Below are 19210 nucleotides of genomic sequence, written 5' to 3' on the forward strand. Positions count from 1 at the left end.
CATCCTGCATTCATTTAAGCAGGTTTGAGTTTTTTCCCAAGGGAACAATTTGCCGTACCGTGGCAGCTAAGAGTCAGAAAACTCCGTCGTGCCTTAAATGTTGAACACTGGTGCACGGTCAAGTGATGACCACTTGAGCAGTAGAGGAGGAATGCAATTGTAACGGTATCTGATTATGCTGGCTATTTCTTTCCTATGTTGGAGAGATTTAGTCATGTAATATTATGTAAATGCTGCTAATTTAGAAAGGAGTAGTGGTTCAGATAATGCCTTTTTTCCAGCAACGAAAGTACATCCATCTATTGGTGTGTCTGACTTGGAGTCCTTAGTAGCTGGACCCTGAATGTTAACCGGGGGAACCTGCTGCATTCACACGATCAGCCTTTCACTGATAAAAACATATTTCATTATCTAGGTATGAAATCGCTTCATGTGGACAAACAGCTGCTTATTGTGGCCAATGCCCACATGCACTGGGACCCCGAATACTCAGATGTGAAACTTATTCAGACTATGATGTTTGTCTCGGAACTGAAAAATATCCTCGAGAAAGCCTCAGGCAGGCCCGGTAGCCCAACAGCAGATCCTAACTCTATCCCTCTGGTGCTGTGTGCGGATCTCAACTCATTGCCTGATTCAGGTAAGACTGCTTTTGGCTTAATTTTTAACTTACCTTTTTAGAACGTTTGAATCCTTTTTTCCTCTGAGGGCGATGGGGCGGTTTGCACTTCCCTGGGTAGGTATGGATGAAACCTTTTCAGTAACAGCTGTCTTTCAAAATCTGGCTGAAGAGAATGCAAGTCCTCTGGTTGAGTAGACTGCTTTTCGTGATCCGTGGTACGCGCTACAAAGACGTAGAAAAGCACAAATAGATCTTAAATAAATCGTTAAATAAATACCCATGCCTTGAGCAGCAATAATAAGTAGGAAAGACGTGAGTTCGTGATGGAACGTGAAAACTTTCTAAGGAGACGGGTTTGCTTGAGTAATTATGACATTCGATACTGTAATATCAGGTATATGTACGAAAGCTGCCTCTAGCACCCCGTCACGTGCGTACTACAGTACAGGTACTTTGGGTTTGCTGTAATCCTCAAAAAATGGTCTCAAAACCGCTGGAGAGCCTCAGCTCCCTGGCTGTGTGTCAGCAAGGTGTGTACGGCTCAGACCTGGACAAGACAGCTGCTGGGTAGATTTCCCCTTAGATGGAAAGCTCTTTTCGAATCTCATGGGATGTCTTGTTGGTGTTTTGGTTTTTAACTCGGAGGCCAACGTTCCCCGAACGTTGTATTTTAAAGCAACTCCCTGAATCCTTTCCTTTGCAAACAGGTGTAGTGGAATACTTAAGCAATGGCATAGTAGCTGACAACCACAAGGACTTCAAGGAGTTGCGTTATAACGAGTGTCTCATGAACTTCAGTGGCAATGGAAAAAACGGGGCTTCTGAAGGAAGAATTACACATGGCTTCCAACTCAAGAGCGCCTATGAAAACAACTTGATGCCTTACACCAATTACACTTTTGATTTCAAAGTAAGCAGCGATTTTTCTGAAATGGCAGACATTGACCTGGTCTCCCCAGGATGCTGTCTTAATTTTCTGACCATTGGCTGTCTTTCTCTTTGTTCCTGTAAGTGCTTCATCACTGGTTCCTACACTCGCTGGACGCTTTCCTACCGCACACAAATCCTTGATTTGCTGGTGTTTTTAAGCTTCCGACCTGGCTCTGGCCAGTGACTTAATGAGAACGGATGCAGCGCTTTGAACGCAAAACGCCACAGGCGTTTCTTACCCTAATTCCAGCGCTGTGCCTCTTCCTGCGAATTGCAGCCAGAAGCCAGTCGAGTTCAGGTTGCCAGAAGCGAGGTCTGTTCTCACTGTCGTGTTTCTCTTTCTCCCTAGGGTGTGATTGACTACATTTTCTATTCCAACACTCACATGAACGTGCTTGGTGTCCTGGGGCCTTTGGACCCTCAGTGGCTGGTTGACAACAACATCACTGGGTGTCCACACCCTCACATCCCTTCAGACCACTTCTCACTGTTAACACAACTCGAACTCCATCCTCCGCTCCTGCCTCTTGTCAACGGTGTGCACTTGCCTAACAGGAGGTAGTGGAGCCCTGCCCCTTTGAGGGCAAGGACCTGTTGTTATGGACCTGTACAGTTGTAAATCAAAGTATATAGGAGTGAAGTATGGCCAACCTTAAGCTGCTTCTTCAAGCTCCTTTCCTTATGTGTTTGATATGAGATTTTGCACATTTTGGTGCATATTGGTATCATTTGGCACTAGGGCTGGAACCAAAGTATTATTCCCTTTCCAGGTTTTTAATTTAATTTTTTTTTTTTAAACTGGCAAGCTTTTTCTTTTCGGTAGGAAGCTGCACTTATAAATGGACAAATGAAATTAAAAACTTGCTTATTAACATATTTCAAGATAATGCTTTTTTCCAGAACGTGGCAAAATGAGCCAACCTTTTAGGAGAAAGAAAAACAAAAATAGAAATGCTTGTTTTGTAGGAAGAATATTAGAAATACTGTTTGTTTCAACCCAAAATGGAGACTGAACTCTGCATCCAAAATAAATTTTGCACATTAGCGAAGCACTTAATACCTGACTATAAATGATTAGCAGTGTGGCCCTGCCCCTTGTCTAACTACTGTTAGAAAACCAAAGATGGCTTAATATCCGTGATAAAATTCGAGGTCTAAATTCTCCTGATGCAATTTCATTTACAACAAAATTTCCAGCAAAGCTATGTCTCACAGGACTTTGCAGGTGAGCGTTTAATGCTGTGTATAGATCGCTTGCTCAGCAGACGCCATGGTGACTTTTTTCCGGAGCTCTGAAGAACTCGGTCCTCTCTGGGCGAGATACGCAGGGATCCAAAGGACCTCTGTGAAACAGAGCTGCCTCTCTGCTTCGGCAAGCCAGGGCGACACGCTGTTCAGCAGCACGGTTTGGGAGCAGGACTTAGACATGGTAAGAAATTGCACTTGAAGCGAGCCGTTGCGAGCGTTTGGGTTCCGGGTGAAGAAAGAAGTTGCAAATCCGTCCTAGGTTCCCTTTTCCGAAGTTCGGTTGCAAAGATGGGAAACTTGGGATTAAATGCTTAAGCGTAGGTTACAGGAAAAAGCCGCTGGAAATGATCTTACTTCTGTCTCCGAAGGGCACGCGGAGTAGCTGTCGGCATGCTTTTTTCACTGGGGGAGCGAGCAGTAGCCGTAATCATTCCTTGGATTATTTTTCCTGACCCTAGTTGCCAAATAACCATCACACTTTTTTAATAATCTTTCTTTCCTGTTGTCGGTCAGGGTTGAATTAAAAAGCTGCTGGTTCATTCCCAACTGTTAATGCTCTTTGGATGTGTTGGAAATCTTTTTTTTTTTTTTTTTTCTTTTTATGCTCTAGGTGGCCAGTTCAAAACCTTGTGCCTCAAGAGGCATTAAACATAATGCAATTTTCTGAAAAATTGGTTGGCTGCTTAATGTTTAAAAAAAAAAATGGCACAGTGATAGGAAAAGGTTGTGTCTGTGTTTTTAAGTTTTTCTTTATTCTGCTTTTTTGCTGCTATAAGATTTTCTTGAATTTATATTTTAAACTTTTCATGCACTTTACTGTTTCTAGTCTCAAAATGTGATATTTTTAATAAATGAAAAAATTTTCCATTATGTGAATGAAATTTTTAAACAGATTGATAGCCTATATTTATGTCTCATTCGTATACTTTAAAAAGTCAAATTTAAATTGTGAAATTAGTTTTAAATACTAAGGAGCCATCTTCTGTCTTGCAAAACTAAGTCAGGCTGTTCCTCTACTCTTTAATTAAACATTTCCTTTGTCGTTTTATACATAGGAAATTATCCAGAGGGGAAAAAAAAATAATCAATTGGACCTAGAGTAGAAGCTGTTCCCTGACTCTTGTTGGGGGCCGGGGAGGGGTGGCGTGGGACAGAACGCAAACATGGGTTCAGCGAAACGACAACTCCCTTTTAAAAGAAGTGCCTAAAAAAATGGAGGCGTCATCTATTGTCTGCTATAAATTGGAACTGGTCGTAGCTGGGTGAAATTCCTGTACAGCAATTGCTTTGTGCAGCACCAAAAAAAAAAAAAAAAAAAGCCCTTTCTAAAGACGGATTTTTCTCTAGGTGCAGGTATCTCTTTTTTAATATACCTCAGCGTTCGACACCTGGCCATTGCAGATAAATTGCGAAAGCGATTTGAGAGTATAGTACTGGAAAGTAGAATAGCATGAAAAACTTAATTTTGTGGACATTACCTTTCTGTAATCAGCTACTGTATCTTTTTTGGAGGGGGGGGTGCTCTGCTCTGGAGGTGTGCACTAACAAACCCTTCTCCTCCTTTTCCTACACGCATGTTAACTAGCAACGTGAGCAATATTTCCTACCATACTTCACTCCCAATATTTTTTGAGATGTTTGTATAAAATGGAATTTAAAATTCACCTATGATTGTATATGAACTGCAGAGGAGCCCGTTTATTAATAAAAATAAAAACCAACAACAATCTTTTGTAATATCGGGGTTGGAGAGGATGGGGATGAAAAAAAAAAAAACCAAACCCTGGCAAACATTGTAAACTGCTTAAGTCTGACTTTCCTTTGGTTTCTAACCATTTGAAGTGTTCTGTTGCGGGAAGGTGTTTAATTGGATTTTCTCTGCTGCGAAATGCACTTCTGAACTTCCATTACGCTGTGCGATTTTTAAAAAAAAAGTTATTTTAACAGACATTGCACAAAACCTCTGGATTTAAAAAAAAAAATTAGTCTTGTTTATGTTTCAGCCGATGCACATAACCGGGGACATGTTTACCCGCCTTTCACATGCCTGGCTCCCTTCCCGTTTTCCTTCTGTTTTTTTTTTTTCCTTTCCCAGCAGGAGCAGTAAGGGGATTGCGCTTTTTTTCCAGCCGAGCAGCAACGCCGCTCTCCGTAGCGATTTTCTGCTCTCAGAAGAGAGGGAGCAGGGAGCAGGCAGCCGTCAGCCTCGCGCGTAGGATGAGATCCCTTTCGGTAAACATATGCATCATCCAGATGGCGACGCTAATTTTCTTTTGACCCAGATGGAGGCTGACGGTAGGGTGTTTTCTAGGGGAGAGGGAGTCATACGAAGCGAAATATCCCTAACCTTAAGCAGAGATGGATGGGAAACCATCCGTTCTCTCCATCACTGACCCTCGGTTCCCAGCACGTCGGAGTGCCCTCGCATTTGACGCCTGGGAAAAAAGCTCTAAGTCCTTTACTGCTCCTCGCTGGCTTGGTTTGCTTTCAAAAATACGGTGCCTGGTGTCAACTTCTAAGCAACAGCACTGCCTAAAGCAAGCAGAGAAAAAAAAATCCAACACCCTTCTACAAGCAACTTTTTAAAATTCAATATGGTAAATCTGTTAGATATGGGGTTTTGTGTGTGTATATATATATAAAAAAAAAAGAGAATTTTGTACAATGTAGCTGAATATTTTTGTTTCCTTATTTCAATGTAAGGAGCGTGAACATTTGCGTACCACACGCTGAAGTCAGGTATGGCACAATGGGGTCTGAGACCAGCTTTCCTTCCCATTTGCCTCGTTAAAAGCTTTTGTCGTCTCTTTCTAGCATTCGTTGAGAAAATATTTCATTTTATCGGTAAGCTTTCTCTGTCTGTTGGAAGCCACTCCTGTGCAGTCTGCAGACACGTTCAAAGTTGCACTAGTCCCAAGTCCTCGCTGTTCTGTGTTTTACAGACTAGAAAGCCAAAATCTTTAACTCTTAACCTTTTCAGAAGCACTTGCCACTGACCTAACGTACCTTCAAAACCGCACCGTGATCTTCAGCGTTCGGGTAACGCTGCGGGTGGCTGATGGTCTCCCACCTTGCTGGCTTTGCTGCGGAGACTCCTAAATCCACGTTCACGCTCTTGAACTCCCGAGGCCCACTTTACAAAGATGCTGAGCATCTGCAGCTCCCACCTAATCCTGAATATTGGGCTTTTGGAGACCGGCTTTCCGCACCCGGCTCATGAGACGTCAGGTCTGAATCGTGAGCGAGAATTTGAGACCTCAAAGGTTCATATCACTTGTTTCTCTGGAGGTTGGTTTTGGTGAGGTGGCGGGGGGGAAGCCGAAAGGGCTTGTTGAAATTCAGAGTTTCTCTGTTAATTTAGAAGACGGGTTCAGGAAACACTTTAAGGATTCCTAGACCAGGAGCACAGTATTCACGCCTTCTTGGTAAGGAGCAGAAGCCAGAAGTGGCTGCTGGTGTTTACTGTCTGAAGATTGGGTTTAAACCCAGCAACACAGCAGCAGTTACTTCATTTCCACGATGCATTTTCAGCTTCTAGCATCAAAACCTTCCTTTGGCATGAAACTTGGCATAGCGGGGTGGAGTGAAAGGTCTTTTAGTCCTATCCAAACCAAATCAATAGCCTGCATTAGAAATATCACACAGATGTGATACGCACCCTCATACTGGTTTAAAAGGGAGTTTAATCGCAAACAGCAGTTGTCCTCTCCCCAGCGACCTCAGCTTTGTACGTAATTACGATTCCCCTGTTCTTGGCTTCTGCATAGATATTTTTTTGTAATGGTAATGAAGATCTAAGGCCGGATTTAAAGCTAAGGAAGGACCCTCTCCCTGTCGTATGGGGAGATGACTGATCTAAGCGCATCCGTATCTTGTACGCTGGTACGCTAGGCAGCAGCAGGAGGTGCTTCAGCTAAAATCAGGCTGTCAACATAAAAGAGCAGCGGGTTGTTGTCCTACTTGGTCACCACAGAGGTGTGATGTTTTTCCGGGCCATCTTTGCAACCAAAACTGCCCGGTAGGAAGCGAGGCAGCATACAAGACTCGCCGAAGTACGTCTTGGCTTCAGAAGCGGTATGGTTTCGGCACCAAGCACGCGCATTGAAAAACCTCGCCTGCCTAATTTCGCGCAGCCCAAAAGGAGATGAAGTGCTTGGTCTTGGAGGGGTTTTACCCACGGGGGCGGAGGACCTGCTTGGTTAGAGACCGGAAGAGAAATGAGCCCTAGGTGCAGAGAGGTTTGGGTTTTTCTGATAGACACTGTTATTAGCTGAGTGTCTCCATCTCGTAGTGAGGAAAAGCGTCTTGTGCTATGCGGCTCACCAGTTTTTTTATAAGATTACAGAAGTATAGTCACGTACTTTCTCACCCTTCAGTGTTCAAAGGCGGCACAAACCCCAAGAGAACCTGGTAGAAACCGTTCATGTCTTAAGTCTCTATGCCAAGCATCGGCCAAGAACTCACTTTAAGATTAAAAACAATTTTAGGAGGAGATTATAAGGCTCTAGATCCAGGCACAGCTCTAAGTGATACAGCATCTTCTCCTGTGACCGCTCTTGGCACTGACACCGACCATGGCTTTGCTTTTCCTCCAGGAAATGAGAGCAGGGACAAAAAACGGAGCGGATGAGGCAGGCACAGGCATTGCACGATCAGAAAAGGGACAAAATTAACACCTTCAAAGAACTCCTTCATCCTAAGAGAAATGATTTGATTCTGTAAAAGGTATTAAGAGACGATAAAGTTTGCTGGTTTGGCTATGCTTGAGGATGACGGACTTCAGGACTACAGTTTCTTGGAGTATATCTGAAAATAAGCGTGAGGATAGAGAAACGCTCGGGTACTTTGGTACTTTAGGGTGTTTTAAACAGCGTTGATGGCAAAGCACGCCAAGTGATATGACTCTTTCTCTTTTTTTCCCTCCCCTCTGCAATCGTACGGTGTGTTTAGCTTGCAAAATCTCTCACTGTTTGAGTGGTGAAGGTTTGAGTGATCCTGGTACTTGGTCTTGTCCTCTTTGTTAAACAGTTCCTACAATTTAGGCATTTACTGAGTTTGCATTTGTCTGTAATTGTCTTTGTTCCAAAGCAAAAAAAAAACCCAACCAAAAAAAAAACCAAACCCTCATGGTGGCTTTCTTTACAAGTGACATGTTACATGATTTCAGCTTTGTTTTCCATTTTTAATTATTGCATCGTGTGTTTGTTTTCCGAGCAATTAAAGTGTTTGTGTGTACCATGTTAGCTAAATACGCCCTTAATTCATAAACTCACAGGCTGGACCAGAGCAGCGGTGATGGGAACCCGGGCTCCCCCTCCCGCCCCATTTCACGCTGGTTATTTTGGGAGGGCAGGGTGGTTTTTTTTTTAGTTGGATTTCTTTCTTGTGTGTTATCTTTGCAACCGCAAGGTCCTGTCCCTCAAAAGATGGAAGTGCACATGGAGAGGGAGGAAGCTGCACTGTCACTCCCGGCCATGCTTACGCTAAAATTTTAGGGGGGTTTACGTCTCGTTTTATGGAAATGGTAGCTTCGCTTTAAATTGAGAGCGCGCTGGGCTCTCGGATGGGGAAATTGCTGCTTGCGGAGGCCGGAGCCGCTGCTGGCCCCCGGCCCCCGTGTTGCCTCGCCTGCCCCGGGGCAGCCTGCAGCACCGTCACCAGCCGGGGGGCCCGGGGAGGCTGCCTTCCCCGCCAGCCCTGACGTGGGCACCGGGCAGGTCTCCCAGGCAAACAGCTTTGCAAAGTTTGACACCAGCCCTAGGCACCGCGCTTGCAAAAGCAGCAGCCTTCAACCGAGACCTGAGCAAAAAAACTTGAGTACCTTGCTTATTCCGTGTTTCCTGTGAGCATTAATAGTAAGAAATCTTCTCTCCAGCTCTCTCCTTTGCTCTTACAAAAGGATCCTTTGTTTCTCTCCCTCTGAAAGAACTTGTGTTTTGGAGAAAGCGCCACGCCACGGTGCGATTCCCGCCGTAATTATACTTTGCAATGAAAAACTCACCGAGAAAGCGAATTCCCATCGAGTGGGGACGGCGGGGACCCAGGCAGGGGGAAGACCTGCTCCCCTGCACAGACCTGGCCTGGACAAAATAACGATGATGACTGAGCTAAGCAGCCTTGCCTTTCTGTAACCTTAGGGCAGCTTGGGAAAGGGAGGTCCTCAAAACCCTCAACTGTTACTTTTTTTCTTCCCTTTTTAATTTTTTTTTTCTTTTTTTTTAATTTAAACACACACACCCGCACCATGGAGATGGGGTACTGCTCACACATGATGGATAGGGCTAAATATCTGCTTGTTTCTTCCCACTTGTGTAATTTTATTTCCTTCTGTAGGCAATAAACAGCCCTTTTGCAACCACTCTTGTCCCCTGCTGTGGTTCCTGAGAAGCACAGGGCGGGAAGGAGGGGGACACGGGGACCGGCCGGGTCTTCCACAGCTTGCCACTGCCCTGGGCCACGCTTTTGGCAGCCAGGGTGGTGGGGTGGGTGACACAAATTCCGTTCCTACCCCTTTGGGGAAGTCCCCAGACCTCAGACACCCACTACCAGCATGGCCAAGCCCGATTTTTAAACGGTGATAATTTTGTGCCAGGTTGCAAGTCACATCTGCGTCGCCTCGGTCCACGTGGCCAAGGGACATCCCTGTGCCACACCGGGGTCCCTGCGGGGGAATCCCTGCATTTCCCATGCCAGAAAAATGGGAACACAAAGAAATGGGCTCTCACAAAGAGAGCCTCCCCCAGTCACTGGGGAATTTCCCAGTATCTCCCCTTTCTCCTGCACTTGCACAACTGGGAGCCAGCACCGTGGGGCTGCAGGGGTCAGACCCCATCCAACTCCTGCCAGCGTCCCACAGCACGACCGGCTCTTCCCAGGAGCTGTCAGAAAAAGGCACGAAAACTCAGGGCAGAGGAAAGGCGGCACGTTAGAAAGTGCCCTGCGGCAAAGCGGCCGAGGGCTTCACAGTGCCACAGTCCGGTCTAACTCCCCTGCCCCCCAAAATCCCAATGTTTACACAAATCCGTGCAGAAGGAGCTGGCGCAGCCGAGGGGGGAAGCACGCTCATCCTTTTATTGATGGTGCCAGGGACAGGCTGCCGTCGTGTGCAGGAACAGAGGGGAAAGCCTTTTTTTGGGGGGGAGCAGGGGAAGGCTCCTACCCCCTGCCAAAACCCCGCGAGCAGAGCAAGCGCCGGCGTTGTGCCGCGAAACCAGGCGTATCTCGGCATGGAGGGCTCACATCACTGCTGTCCCCAGGATAAATAACCGTGGCCGGTTATCTATTTCTGTATCCGGACAGAGGGAGAGACGTGGCGGGAGGTCTGCGAGGGGGCCAGCACCACCGCTCCGCTCCCCCAGCCCACCACGCCACTTCTCGCCGCAGCCGCGCTGCCGCTTCTTTTTTGGTGGCGTTCCTGCGGATTTGGGGGGGGCGGGGAGGAAAGAAATGAAAATAAAGCAGTCAAGAGGAGGGGATCGTCCTGCCAACACGTTTGATACGCCGCTTGTTTTGCGGTCGCTGGGCGTTGCGTACCTGTGCGTCAGCTTGTGGAGGAGCAGCTGGATCCAGGGTGCCTCGGGGGCTACGCACACCTTCTTGTTCTTCTTCAGGGTGAGGCTGCAAGGCAACGAGACCCTCTCAACCCCGCGCACACCCCTTCCCCAAAGTTTTTCTAACCGCGCTGCTGTCTGCAGAGAAAACCCTTCTCGCCCCCCGGCGCGGTTACGAGCAACACCCCTGCCACCCTTGCTGGGAGACGGATGGGATTTTTTGGGCCTCGACCTTGGCTCCATGAGCCACGTTGGGGGTAACCCCAATTAAAACAGGCAGCGGCATCCCACGCCTTGCAAGAGTCACCGCAAGATTTGGGGACTTCAGCGAGGGTGCAAGCGCCCACGTATTTCTGCACTGGTACGTGAGCAAGCCATTTGCAGGAATGGGTTTGCAGGCTTTCCACTTACATGATCTCCTTCCTCCTGCAGTGAATACCCGGCGGCGTAACGTCGATGGCAAGGATCAGCCCCAAGTTGATGACCTGGGCGGTCGATTTGATGCACTTGCACCTCATGTTGGTCAGCAGGCTCTCCAGTGACAGACCTGCGCCCGAGAGCAGCCCACACCCAGGTCTCGGCCCCCCGTGGAGGAGGCAGACGGGGACACTCCCCTCCCGCTGCCACCCCTATGCCACTGTCCCCGTGCCACCGTCCCATCCCCTCCCCGGCACCCACGGGGCCGTTTGCAGGGACGGGCTAGTTGTTAATGGGGTTTGCAGCGGCAAGCAACGAGAGCGGAGAGGCTGACGCAAGGCTAATCCCTCCCGGCAGAGTCTCAAAGCTTTCTTTTCATGCATGTGGAGGGAGTTTAGCTTCAGGGTTTGAAATCTTAACCAACATTTTATGAATTAAACCCGTCGCCCACCCACCAAGCAATCGAGTATCACGGGGGTCTTGAAGAGAAGCAGCTTAAACTCATCAGGCAAATCCCTCCCAGTCCCAGGCATCCCCCTCCAGCTTAGCGACCGGCTTTAAAAGAGAAACTCAAGCTCAAAGATAGGCAAGAGACAAATTTAAAAGCTTAGAGGAGCCCATGCTCGGCCCCATCCGGGGCACGCACTGCCTTTGCCTAGGGATTTGGAGGGGGGAGACAGACGGACACCCCAACATCACTCACCGCCCCCCGGTACCAAGTTGCTCAGGAGCAGGGCCAGGGCCAGCGCCGCCGGCAGCAGCCGCATCCTCACTGCCCACCCCGACTAGCCACGGGGGCTGCTTTATAGCCAGCCCCGCTGGGGATTTTGCAGCCTGGGAAACGCCCCGGGGAGAGAAAGGAGCTGCCTCGCGCTTCGACTTCCCTGCTGTTGCTTCCTCCCTGTCGCACGTGGCCCGCACCGTCTCCCCGCCAAAAAAGGCGGAAACCACCGTGGCCACCTCCTAAAACCTCCTGCTTGCCCCACGTTTCTTGGTGGAGAAACACCAGTGAGCCCCGGGGGTCTTGCTCCCAAGCCCCTGGCACGCCGCAGGAAGGGATGCAAGTGACGGTGACCGAGGGCTGCTGCTTTTATTAGACCCTATAGGTTGTGCCCGAAGGGGACAGCCAGCACATGGCCACCGGGCAGGAGGGTGGGCTAGAGGGGACCGGCATTTTCAAGGGCTTAAATGCATAAAATGCAAAGGAGCTTTTGGAGCTCAGGGCATGACACCGCAGCGTGCTCCCCTCCACGCAGGGGCAAGGCGACAACGGGATGGGGGGGGGTCCAGTTTCAGGCTCGGCACATCTGGCCGTCCCGCCAGTGGCAGCTTCCTCAGTGGGGAGCCTCTTTCTTCCTCCTGCCAAAAGCAGAAGGGGGGAGAAACATGTGAAGACCGGTCCCCACGGGATGCCCCTAGTCCCGCCGGGAGCCCTTTTTGCTCAGGGTGGAGGGGGGCTTACAGGTTAGGGAGGTCCTGCAGGAGTTTCTTCACCCAAGGGCTGTCTGGATCCACACAGACCCTCTCCAGGCTTCTTAGTTTAATCCTAGAAAAAAACGTGGGGTTTCAGCACTTCCCCCTCCTCCAGTGGAGGGGCTGAAGCAGCCAAGCCCCCCCGCGCTTCTCATAAAGAAAAAGAGCATGAAACCGAAATAATTCAGGGAGAATGGGGCGGGGAGCAGAGGGCTCGTACCCTCCCGGGAGCCACTTACACCACCTCCAGGCGCCGGCAGCTGCTCCCCACCGGCCGGATTTCGATGCTGCTGTATTTCCGTGGGGAGATGAAGGCCCTGGTGGTCTTGGCGCAGCGGCAACTTAAGTTGCCGTTGGCTTCCAGGAGAGCTGGAGGGGCAAACGGCCGTGGCTCAAGCATCGCCCGAAAACCCACCGCCATCCCCAAAACCCTTTCTGGGCAATGCATCTCCCCCCACATCCCACCAGGATCACTGCACCCGCTTGCAAAAGAGCCTCGGCAGTATTTAAACCCTGGAGATGGCAGCGGGATGCTGCCTCCAAAAACCTCACCCCCCCCTCCAGCATCCTCCCCCCTCCAGCCTCACCTGCATCCCCGGGGCGGTGGGTCACCAGCAGCACCCCCAGCAGCAGGGCCACCCATGCAGCCATGCCGGCCCCATCCCCGGCCCTGGCAGCATCCCCCTATTTGAGCCGGAAAATAGGAGAAGTGAGGCGGCGCAGGCGGGAGGTGTGTTTTGCCCGTCTCCGTTCCCTGCTGACAGCGCTCGCTGAGTTTGCAACACCACTGACAAAAAGCAGCTCGGGGCTTGGCAGGGGCCCGGGCTTCCTGAAACCAGCTTCGTTTTCCCCTTCCTATGAAGCCGGGTCTTGTAAAGATATTGGTCATTTCCCCCAATGCTTGTTCTTTGCCCACGCAGCCACACAAGCCTGGAGGTTTTTGGGGTGCTTTCTTCTTTTGCATGATCAGATACTACCCATTTCTTCTACAACCAGATTTCCCCCCTGCAAGGCACATCCCAGCCGGAGCTTTGGCGGCATTTGCTTTTGCTCTTTCCCGCCGTGACCGATTATCCCGAAACTCTGCCAAGCGACCTCGTACCCATCCCCTATATTTCCTTATCGGCCTTTATTGCTTTCAAAAGCCTTACAGCTGCCTGCAAAGCCCAGCCCCATCAACAAACACTGGCGCTTGGATGTGGGGTGCATTGGCTGTATCACCCGGCTCCCTGGCAGCAACACCGTGCCCTCAAATCAGCACCGAGGGAGACAACAGGTTATGCCGGGAAGGAACTTTGCTTCCCACCGGCTGTGCCGGGGCTGCCGAACACTTGCTGGCAGTTCAGGGCTGAGACATGCACCCATCCCAGCTACCGTCGCTGCCTTGGACAAACCTTTCCGCCCCCCCTGTCTCATTCCTCTGCGTAAAAGGGGTTTTCACTGTGCCTGGCACACGCCTGGGTGCTGCCCTCATTCCCCTATCTATAGTAGAAATACCTCACCTGACGTATATTCAAATGCACATTTTAATGCCTGCGGCATATCTGTGAAAGAGCATCAATACAAGAGTGCCAGATGCAAATGACATTAAATTCAGCTCCAGGAAGGCTACGACAGCAGGGTTTATCAAAGCTCTGCCGAGTTTCTTCGAAGCAAGGAGATCCAGGGAATATACAACAAGAAGAAAAAAACCCTGAATTTTATTTGACTTGAGCTCTCAGGACAGGGCACACCACACTGCGCAATAAAAAACCCAGGCACGCACTCCGTCGATGACTGCTTCGCACGGAGCGAGTCGCAGAGTCGTTCCTACAGAGACGGGAGCAGCCCCTGACAGAGAAAGGCTTCACAGTCTACAGGCAAGTAAATAAACGAAGGGTTCATATTCACACTGCTCCACGGACCGAATGCAGGGGGGAAACACCCCCACGAACCTGCCATGGGGCTGGGGACAGCAGCCAGCTGCCCTCCCTGCAGTGGCTGCCACTGGGGCCGGAGTCGGGGCTTTCGGGAAGGGGGGGAAGCAAGGAGCGGCCAGGTTTGCACGCCTGTGCATCATCTGCCAGCCTGTCTCGGGGCTCCAAGCATCAACTTCCTTAGCAGGAAACTTATTTTTTCTTCCTGCAAAAAGCAGAAGGAGGAGAAACGTGTGAATGCAGAAAAAAGCAGGGTCCTGGGGGAGGAAGCTCCTGCCCCAACTGAAGGAAGTCACCACCATTTCCTCGGGGCAGGCATTACCCACGGGAACGTCTCCCGGCCACCCCTTTGCTGTGCCACAAACCCAGGCACGACGAAGGAGGGCGGCTTTCCCAGCCGAGTGTCGACGCACTATTGCACTTGCAATGAGCAAACCCTGCTCCTGCCGTTCCCTCCCCCCCGCAAAAAAATTTTTTTTTTTTTTTGCCAAAAATATTTTACAGAGGCGCGGCACCGTGCACAAGCCGGGGAGAGCACGACCCACGGATGGCAGCACCGGCATGCCGAATGACCGAATGCTGCTTCGCACAGCGAGGTCTCACCCCTCATTGCCTTGGGAGTGGGTCCCTTGGCCCCCCCGGTAGCCCCCCGAGAGCCCTCGGTCCTGCGACTGCTCCCCAGGACTGCAGATGTGACGGGATGCTGTCCAGGGCCACCTGAGCCAAAGGTTTTTCATCAAAACAACTTACGTGCTAGCAATACGCTTCAGCAGTTTCTTTACCCAAGGGGCCTCAGGATTCACGCAAACCTTCCCTGAGGATTTTAATTTAATTCTGAAATGCAAGGAGAGTTTACAAGCATTACCCTCCCCTCCAAAGGCAGGGATTCGAGCAGCCAGAGCTGATCTGCAAGACTCGGCTTTCATTTGCAGCGCCAGCAGATCGCAGCAAGCTGCTAGCGACAGAGGGAAGCCACGGGACGGTCAGGAAAAAGCAAGATGCAACACGTTCCCGTGCGGAGCAGAGACCGTGCTTGAAGCCCAGAGGTGACTGCTCAAAGACAATTTTCTCTGTAGATTTATGAATCTATCAACGCCAAGCAGTTAAAGAAATCTTACACTTCTGCTTAACACACTGCTTCAATCAGGACAGGAGTAACGAGATAAGGGCTTGACCCAAGGTGCTGTTTGCTCTCAGGGGTATTGCATATCGGTAGTGGGAAAAACTGGTTAAGGCTCATCCTGCCTTGGTGCCCAAGGATGTGCTTCCTCCAAACAGCCCCATAAACACGCTCCCCACTAAGCACCAGCATGAGGAAATCATGCTTTCCCCTGCTGGAAAGGCTCATTTAGGTCCTGGGGGGCTCTGGCAGGTCAGCTCGGCTCTGATGTTTCTCAGCCCCGAAGCGTGAGCGAGCTTGCTGGCATTTTTGAAAGGCTTTAGTTTTCAGGAAAGGAGCAGAGAAGCAGGCTGGGTGCGGAAGAAAAGGTGCAGCGCTGGCCCCGCTGCTCTGCGGGAGCCGGAGGAGAAAGCAGGTTTCTGCCCCGCGAGCCACCCGCAGCACTTACATGATCTCTGTACGTCTGCAGGTGCTTCCCACAGGTCTTATCTCAATGCTTTCGTATCTCTTCGGACTGATGTAGTCCGAAGCTGTTTTTACGCACCTACAGTTCAGGTTTCCGTTCACCTCCAGGATGGCTGAGAAAGAGAGAAGGTGGCAACTTAGAAACGGCGTTATTTAGAGACGCAGCAACTCCGAATCTCTTAGAGAGCCAAAGAAATGGTCCCTTTCTGTGGTTATCTGTGCCTCTGCCTTGGTACCCTGCTCTCACACAGCTCCTGAAAGCTGAACCGGGTCCTAGCAAAGGACAGTCGTGCTCTTGCCTTGGCTACGAGAAAAACCCTGGGCTAAACAGCCAGGAGGAGTCCCCATCTCCTCCGGTCCCTTTCGGCGCAGGATGCAGGCGATGCCCACCCGTTGCGAGGACCATGGCAGGCTGGGAAAGAGACCTGCAAAGAGACCAGAAGCTCACCTGCGCTGGCCGAGTGGGACATCACCAGCAGCAGCAGCAGCCATGGGAGCACGAGGGCTCCTGTCCCCCCCGCAGCCGGCGTTCGCATCCTGGCAGCAGGCTCAGCCCAAGAGAGCGTCTGAGGAACGGGGTGAAGAAACACCCCTATTTATTCGGGAGGGTCACGCTCTGACACAAGCGGCAAGATTCAAACTTCAGCAGTCACATATCACCAGCAGACCGCGAAGAGAGGTGACGTAATTTCTCGGATGCTCCCCGCAGCCGGGTCAGAAGCTGAATTTGCAATATTATTGATTAAAACCAGCCATTGGGACGAAGTGCATATTTGGATTCCCCACGTAATCTTCCCCACACCCTGTTTCTGATTAGCTAGGTCTGCATAAACATCACCCTTCATTCCCTTTAGCATTTACCCCTCGACCACAAAAAGAGCCCAGATTAAAATCGGAGCGCAAACCCCGGGTAAGCAGGGCTTTTTTAATGCACTCAGATATTTACATATTTCTTTCTTTGGGCTATAATTCCCCCACGCTATTTTTGCTATCTCTTACATCAGCAAAAATGCCTAGCACCGTACCGTGAAAAAATAATAAAGATCTCTGCTATACGTTTCCACTCAGACTCTTCAGATCTAGCACTTCGCTGTACGAGTAAAACACCCAGGAAATGCAAGAGATGACTGGTATGGTAGCACCAGCAAAAAGCAAACTGTTCCGACATCTCTGCACATTTGTGACTAAGTGATGACATGCACATTTATCAGCAGCAACTTTCTTGGTACCAGCGGCCTGGGAGTGAAACACAGATGGACGCCAGAGAACGGCAGGAGGAAAAGCAACGGGGCTGGGACGGACTCAGGGATTTGTGAGGGCGAGACCCGAGCTCGGCCCTTGCGGTGCTGGGACTGGAGGGAGAGGAGCTGCAGCCCCGCTGTTTCCCTTATGAACACCTCGCCATGTTATGTCCAGAGTGCCCTTCGATAACGTAGGGATCAAATCCCCATCTGGATGCGCAAGGAGACATGGGGCGGCACCAAGGGTAGCTTCGGGGGTCTCTTTTAGACTGGATATTAGGAAATTTTGCTTCACTGAAAGGGTTGTCAAGCATTGGAACAGGCTGCCCAGGGAAGTGGTTGAGTCGCCATCCCTGGAGGTATTTAAAAGCCGTTTGGATGAGGTGCTTAGGGACATGGTGTAGTGGTGGACTTGGCAGTGTTAGGTTTACGGTTGGACTCAATCATCTTAAAGGTCTTTTCCAACCTATACGATTCTGTGATTCTGTTATTTGGCCCCATTCAGTAGCCCGGTACAGCACTTAGGACCTGAAATAGTCTGGGCTTAATTAGAAGTGTCCTGCGTGCCTACCGTTTCAGGAAAAGCAGCTTTTATGACGTTATCAGCTCAGAGGTGCAGTGTGCTGTGCAGTGAGCGAGCCAGTTCTCCATCATCCATGGCAGGGATAATCAAACGGTAGCGGGCAAACTACTGACACCAAAGTAGACATGTACGTGGCAGTGAGAAACCGTAAGAGCATACAGAAAGGGAGGTCAGACCACGCACATCCTTACAACGCTATAGAGCCACGTGTCCACAAGGCTTTATTCTGGCAACACGGAGTCCTCCAGGCCTTACACACCAGGGAATACGCTGCCCATTTTGGGGACCATCGGCTGGTGCTTGCTGCTCCACGCATCTCACAACATGTTTTGTGTTTCTCTCAAAAAGACCATTGAAGGACTAAAGCAACGCATTCTGGCACGCAAGGGGTCAGTCCTGTAATGCCAACACCTTCGGCTCGCACACAGGATATTCAAGGGCCACCGCTGCGAAGCGATGGCTGCAGCAGCACCCCGCGCTCTTGGGTTTTAGTGGGACGGGGGCTGCCCTGAATAGGGTAAAGTCACCAGCCGGGAAGCAAAAGGGGAAGGGAACATGCGGCTGCGATAACGAGGTGAGGAGGAAGGAAGAGGGCAGAAGAAAAATGATGTGGTTGTGTGATGATGTTGTAATTTGGAGGTTTCAAATCACATCAGCATTTTATATAGTAGCAAAATGGCAAACTAAAAAAAAGTCTTCCACTTAAACTGTAAGCTACTCATCTTTCTCTTAAAAACTTGTTTTTCCTCTGAGATAGGTCCAAAAGTCTTGTAAAGACCTTGTTCAAGAGATTAAGGTCAAAAACAGATGAGCGAGGAGTTTAACTCCCTGTACATCAGGGTAGCAGGGAGGCCAGGGACAATTTCCATGAGCTGTTCCCGAAGTCCTATGGAGGGAATGAGACCCTTGCTGCTATGGCATTGAAAAAGGCTTTAAAAGTGGGTTTTGTTCAATACTTCCAGAGTTTTCAATTTCCTTGCAGAGAGTTATTAGAAGGAGCCCAACCTACGACTGGTTGAAGTGGTTTTGCTGGCTCATGGCAGGGGTCTCTTCAAAGAAAAGTCTACAAAATGGAGGGGAAGTCAGAGATCTACTGGAGAGATGACCGGTCACCTACTCAAAGTGCTACGGAGGCAACACAGAAGTTTAAAAATCTTTCTGGAGTTCATGACTTCAAAACGCTCCTGCTTTTATAGCTGTGGAAAACCAAAAGAAGTGAAAGCAACTTTCCCCAGAGCTGCATGGCGGAGAGGACGGAGTCGGGGCGCGCAGCCAGCGCTCCAAGCATGGCTCTTCCACGACCGAGGAAAACCAGCACCAGTGCTGGCTTAAGGAAACTGGTGTAGGAAGAAGCTACCCCTGGGAGCCATGCAATGGACAGACCAAGATAACTCATGAGTAAGATCACGCCCCAGATTTGTGGCTACAGGGCAGGTGTCTACCTGCCATCTACCCTGGAGGGAAGCAGGAGCTACAGAAGCATGTTTTGGCTGGATGGATTTAGAGAGGTGGCTTTAGAGGGGTCCTGGGTGACCACTTCGGCCACAGCAGCCTCAATTTTAGCCCGAGGCAGATGTTTGCCCCCAGACCTATGCAAGATGGCAGGTGCTTTCACTGAGGTTGTCTCCTCTAGCGACGTGCTGCT

The 19210-nt window shown here is 50.0% G+C and overlaps 4 protein-coding genes across 8 annotated transcripts in view; 1 reads left to right on the plus strand and 3 right to left on the minus strand.

Annotated features, from left to right (window-relative positions):
- The window catches only part of CNOT6L (CCR4-NOT transcription complex subunit 6 like), a 38304-nt gene extending 29146 nt beyond the window's left edge, over positions 1-9158 (plus strand). For all 4 annotated transcript variants that reach the window (XM_075501276.1, XM_075501273.1, XM_075501274.1 and 1 more), the window contains exons 10-12: positions 416-640; positions 1330-1532; positions 1902-9158. In XM_075501276.1, coding sequence (XP_075357391.1) covers positions 416-640; positions 1330-1532; positions 1902-2114 — 641 coding nt within the window. In that variant the 3' untranslated portion in view covers positions 2115-9158. The remainder of the gene's footprint in view (positions 1-415; positions 641-1329; positions 1533-1901) is intronic.
- Positions 9159-9895: 737 nt separating this feature from the next.
- On the minus strand, positions 9896-11534 carry LOC142409577 (C-X-C motif chemokine 2-like). The gene is made up of 4 exons (XM_075501286.1): positions 11471-11534; positions 10762-10897; positions 10334-10417; positions 9896-10214 (listed from the first exon to the last, which is right to left on the minus strand). The coding sequence occupies exons 1-4, from the start codon at positions 11532-11534 to the stop codon at positions 10076-10078; spliced, it is 423 nt and encodes a 140-aa protein (XP_075357401.1). The 3' UTR covers positions 9896-10075.
- Positions 11535-11607: 73 nt separating this feature from the next.
- LOC142409575 (C-X-C motif chemokine 5-like) lies at positions 11608-14232 on the minus strand. 2 transcript variants are annotated; one of them, XM_075501284.1, is made up of 4 exons: positions 12828-13744; positions 12480-12609; positions 12230-12313; positions 11608-12126 (listed from the first exon to the last, which is right to left on the minus strand). In XM_075501284.1, exons 1-4 carry the CDS (start codon positions 12889-12891, stop codon positions 12102-12104), a joined length of 303 nt encoding a protein of 100 aa, XP_075357399.1. In that variant the 5' UTR covers positions 12892-13744; the 3' UTR covers positions 11608-12101. The 2 variants fall into 2 exon arrangements, with proteins under 2 accessions (XP_075357399.1, XP_075357400.1); XM_075501285.1 differs by lacking the exon at positions 12828-13744 and adding an exon at positions 14175-14232 and having other exon boundaries at positions 11615-12126.
- LOC142409574 (C-X-C motif chemokine 2-like) overlaps positions 13919-19210 on the minus strand; it is a 38528-nt gene continuing 33236 nt past the window's right edge. The window contains exons 3-6 of the mRNA XM_075501283.1: positions 16190-16462; positions 15725-15854; positions 14907-14990; positions 13919-14361 (exon numbers count right to left, since the gene is read on the minus strand). Coding sequence (XP_075357398.1) covers positions 14349-14361; positions 14907-14990; positions 15725-15854; positions 16190-16277 — 315 coding nt within the window. The 5' untranslated portion in view covers positions 16278-16462 and the 3' untranslated portion in view covers positions 13919-14348. The remainder of the gene's footprint in view (positions 14362-14906; positions 14991-15724; positions 15855-16189; positions 16463-19210) is intronic.

Source organism: Mycteria americana, chromosome 4, assembly GCF_035582795.1.
Source record: "Mycteria americana isolate JAX WOST 10 ecotype Jacksonville Zoo and Gardens chromosome 4, USCA_MyAme_1.0, whole genome shotgun sequence".
Lineage (NCBI taxonomy): Eukaryota > Metazoa > Chordata > Aves > Ciconiiformes > Ciconiidae > Mycteria > Mycteria americana.

What these genes read in the sequence shown, in the direction of transcription:
- LOC142409577 (XM_075501286.1), bottom strand. Translation starts at nt 11,534, where the DNA reads ATGCGGCTGCTGCCGGCGGCGCTGGCCCTGGCCCTGCTCCTGAGCAAC. An exon ending in CAACTTGGTACCGGGGGGCG is followed by an intron (nt 10,898 to 11,470) that starts GTGAGTGATGTT and finishes TCTCGGGCGCAG; the next exon opens with GTCTGTCACTGGAGAGCCTG. An exon ending in TGCAGGAGGAAGGAGATCAT is followed by an intron (nt 10,418 to 10,761) that starts GTAAGTGGAAAG and finishes GTTGCCTTGCAG; the next exon opens with CCTCACCCTGAAGAAGAACA.
- LOC142409575 (XM_075501284.1), bottom strand. Translation starts at nt 12,891, where the DNA reads ATGGCTGCATGGGTGGCCCTGCTGCTGGGGGTGCTGCTGGTGACCCAC. An exon ending in CCACCGCCCCGGGGATGCAG is followed by an intron (nt 12,610 to 12,827) that starts GTGAGGCTGGAG and finishes TTGCCCCTCCAG; the next exon opens with CTCTCCTGGAAGCCAACGGC. An exon ending in CTGCAGGACCTCCCTAACCT is followed by an intron (nt 12,127 to 12,229) that starts GTAAGCCCCCCT and finishes TGCTTTTGGCAG; the next exon opens with GAGGAAGAAAGAGGCTCCCC.